This window comes from Plectropomus leopardus, unplaced genomic scaffold (genome assembly GCF_008729295.1).
Source record: "Plectropomus leopardus isolate mb unplaced genomic scaffold, YSFRI_Pleo_2.0 unplaced_scaffold4881, whole genome shotgun sequence".
NCBI classification, from domain to species: domain Eukaryota; kingdom Metazoa; phylum Chordata; class Actinopteri; order Perciformes; family Serranidae; genus Plectropomus; species Plectropomus leopardus.
The window spans coordinates 1-3,680 of NW_024653563.1; the positions used below are offsets into that span (position 1 = coordinate 1).

The following is a 3,680-nucleotide window of genomic DNA, read 5'->3' on the forward strand; positions in this document are numbered from 1 at the left end:
TCTTTCCGCTTCAACAATAACACACGGGCTGCTGAAATATCAGGTAAAGTCGGCTCCTACCTCAGATTTCCAGCTCTGTGAGCACAAAACTCCTGCTGTTATTTTCTTCCCCACTTCTCCTGCGTCCATTTTGCAGCCTGGAGCAAAATCTGGAAGCTGGTAGAAAAAAAGAGGAGGCTGACAAACGTGACAGAAAGTGCTGGACCAGAGCGGGCAAGAGGGGCACCTGCTAATGCTGTTTTAAACAGACTGTAATGACAAAGAAAAGAGAAAAATTGCCCACATTGGTGCAGGTGATAATCTAGACTAAAATATAATTTTATCCCAAACTTGCCTGGAGCAGGTTTTGTGTTGTATTTACTGGGTTATAGTGGGGAATAACGCTATTCCCGTATGAAATCCCCATGCATTCATTGTGTACAGATCATGGATGTACACAGATGCAACTATCGCGATAACTATCAGAGTTTCCCACTAATGCGCGTGTCAGATGATGAATATGCGCGTCACCGACGTGGCGAAGGCGGTGCTTTTCCTTCCCTCCTCTCCACCGAGGATCACAAGTATACCAGGCGGGATTTCGTCGCTGTTTTTGAACTACAATTCTTAAAAAGAACTGTTAGAACCACTGCAGTTCATAAATATAAATCCGAATTACGATAGGTGACATCTGTACGCCGATTTAAGGTCAAAACGAGGGCCTGCTTCCCCTCAGACAGACAGAGGCCATCATGAAGCTGACGGACAATGTGCTGCGGAGCTTCAGAGTTGCTAAGGTGTTTCGAGAAAACACAGACAAAATTAATTGTTTCGATTTCAGTTCAAACGGAGAAACGATTATTTCCAGCAGCGACGACGACTCATTAGTCTTATACGACTGCCAAGAGGGAAAGTAAGAGCGACTTCTGTTCATTTTACGATATTGTTTTTGACGTTAGCTACTTGCTATGCTAGCTAGCGAGGCCTGCTGCAGTGCGATCAGCAGCGATTGTATGAGGCGTTAAATTTGTGAATGTGCGTGCCGCTTAAAAACAAATGCAGCATACTTCTGACAATTTGTTGTCATGTGATAGCAAGTGGTATGCTATGTGGCCATTGTATAGTTAGAAACAGAACAAAATTAACGTTCCCTGAGTTGTAATGCTGCGAATTGTATTGTAGCGTAAAATGTTAGGTAAGTTTGAATGATTGAAACCAAATAGTGATTAAAAAGGTCTCATTAGCACCAATTCATCGTAGACGTGGGATTAACCAGCGGCTCCAAGTCACGATATTACATTTAGTCATATGCCAAGAAGCAATATTATTGCGATTTTAAAAGTTTTGCAACATGCTGAGATATGTGATAACATATATTGCTATTTATTACCTTATACATCTACAAAATATGTCCCCAAAAGAAAACTTTGGCAACATCTGTTTAATCTACAAAGATCATGCTTGCAGTTTATTGCTGTAAAATGCATCTAGTGGACTGCTAAAGCAAATAATGTTATTATTCCAGTAGGCTACCAATAGTTTAGTTAGGATTTGCAATAGAAATAATTTAAATATTGGCGTTCTTTGCATGGATACAATATGGCCATGCTGTGCTCTATCATTTTTCCTCACCCCCGTTTGATCAATCAGTAATTCTGAGGACCTCAATTGGTTAACAATCAAACCATAATGTAGTAATTCCCTCTGTGAATCACCATCCATTTTGATATTTTGTGAAATAACAACTAATAATAATATGTTAAAACAAAACTGTGAAACATTTGCTGGGTCAGCTTCTAAAATGTGAACATATGATGCTTTTTTTCTTTTATAAATGATACTTAATGGAATATCTCAGAGTTTTAGAGTCCCAAATGAGTCAAATAAGCTATTGAAGATTGCAATTTTAAATTGTGACTGGCATTTTTGACAGTATTCAGAATACAATTTAAAAAAAAAAAAAAAAAAAAAAAGTATATAATACATATATAATGCAGTATCATCGAGGCAGTAAATTTGATGCATTTGGTGTTTTTGCATAATGGTATTAACTAATTATAATTTAAAACAACAATTAGATCATTTATCAGTACAGATTGATATCTTTTATTGATCAAAATGCTTATTCATTCTTTTTTTTTTTTTCTCCTCTCATGTGACCTGATGTATCGCAGACCCAAGAGGACTCTCTACAGCAAAAAGTATGGAGTGGATCTGATCAGGTACACACATGCTGCAAACACTGTGGTCTACAGTTCCAACAAAATCGATGGTATGTTGATGCACAAATACTGTTTTGTGTTCTTGTTAGTTTGTTTGTTTGTGTCACATGAATACGTTTCAGATTTTGTCCAATGTGATCATGCTGATATATGAAAGAATGAAGTACAGATTTGATTTGATTTACAGATCAGGCATTGCAATGTTTTTTTAGTGTGTAATGGTAATGTGAAATGTAAGGTCATTAATAATTGGACTATAGGGCCAAACAAGAAGAAATATTAACATTTTGCTCAGCTAGAGCTGTCATACACAACCAGAAAAGTGCTTTGCTGCAACACAGGAGAGGACAACATTAAAGCTGCATCACAATAATAGAATTACAGAAGGAGATGTAGGGTACAGTGTGTTTTACAGGTTGGACTCAAAAGGACTGCTGCTGGGTCACAGGACACACTGCTCACTGTGGTCTGAGGTAGTTGTTTGTACAGTTTGAGGGTCTGTGATTCTGCCCCATACAGGAGCTAACTGTACAAGTGACTGCCTTGCCCACGGTTGAGTTGACTCATCAGACCGGCTGCTTGTAAACGATTTAATTTTGGATGCCAGCTTTTAGCTCACTGTTGCTTTTTACGTTTAATGTTATGGTGTTCTTACTTTTAAAGATACCATCCGGTACTTGTCCCTCCATGACAATAAATACATCCGCTACTTTCCTGGCCATAACAAAAGGTAAGGACTGAATTTATGCTGTACCATTATTTGATGTCAAGAGCTGAGATTAGAAGTTCATCTGTTCTCATTCCTTTGTTTGTTTTGCATGTGACCAGAGTGACATCTCTCTCCATGTCTCCTGTGGACGACACATTTATTTCTGGCTCACTAGATAAAACAATCAGACTGTGGGATTTGCGGTCGCCTAACTGTCAGGTCAGTATCGGGGTTTTTTTTTGCAATTTGGCGAGAATATGATGTTGCACTAATGTGTAATATGAAATTGTTTAAGAGGGACATAGCTGACAACACTGCTTGTAATCTGTCCATTTTAGGGTCTGATGCACCTACAAGGGAAGCCAGTGTGCTCCTTTGATCCCGAGGGTCTCATTTTTGCTGCCGGAATAAATTCAGAGATGGTTAAACTTTATGATCTGCGGTCGTTCGACAAGGTACAAAGTGTTATTGTGCAAGAGACCATTTATGATGTTTGTTCGTTTAATACTAGAAGTGAACTGCTTTAATTTGATAGTAGTAAAATGTTTCTGATGCCTCTTATCAACAGGGTCCCTTTGCGACCTTCAAGCTTCAGTATGACCGAACATGCGAGTGGACAGGACTCAAGTTTAGCAATGACGGAAAACTCATTCTTCTTTCTACAAACGGTGGAGCCCTTCGCATCTTAGATGCTTTTAAGGGCGCTGTGCTACATTCCTTCGGGGTAAGAGACGACTCGTCGACATACACAGTGTGTAAAGAAAACAGAC

The 3,680-nt window shown here is 38.9% G+C and overlaps 1 protein-coding gene across 1 annotated transcript; it reads left to right on the plus strand.

Moving 5' to 3' along the window:
- Window positions 1–517: 517 nt before the first annotated feature.
- LOC121939465 (WD repeat-containing protein 82) lies at window positions 518–3,661 on the plus strand (the record flags this gene model as incomplete). The annotated part of the gene is made up of 6 exons (XM_042482486.1): window positions 518–892; window positions 2,154–2,251; window positions 2,865–2,931; window positions 3,030–3,129; window positions 3,249–3,365; window positions 3,479–3,661. Coding segments are annotated over exons 1-6 (726 nt in total), but the record flags the coding sequence as incomplete, so codon positions are not given.
- Window positions 3,662–3,680: the final 19 nt, after the last annotated feature.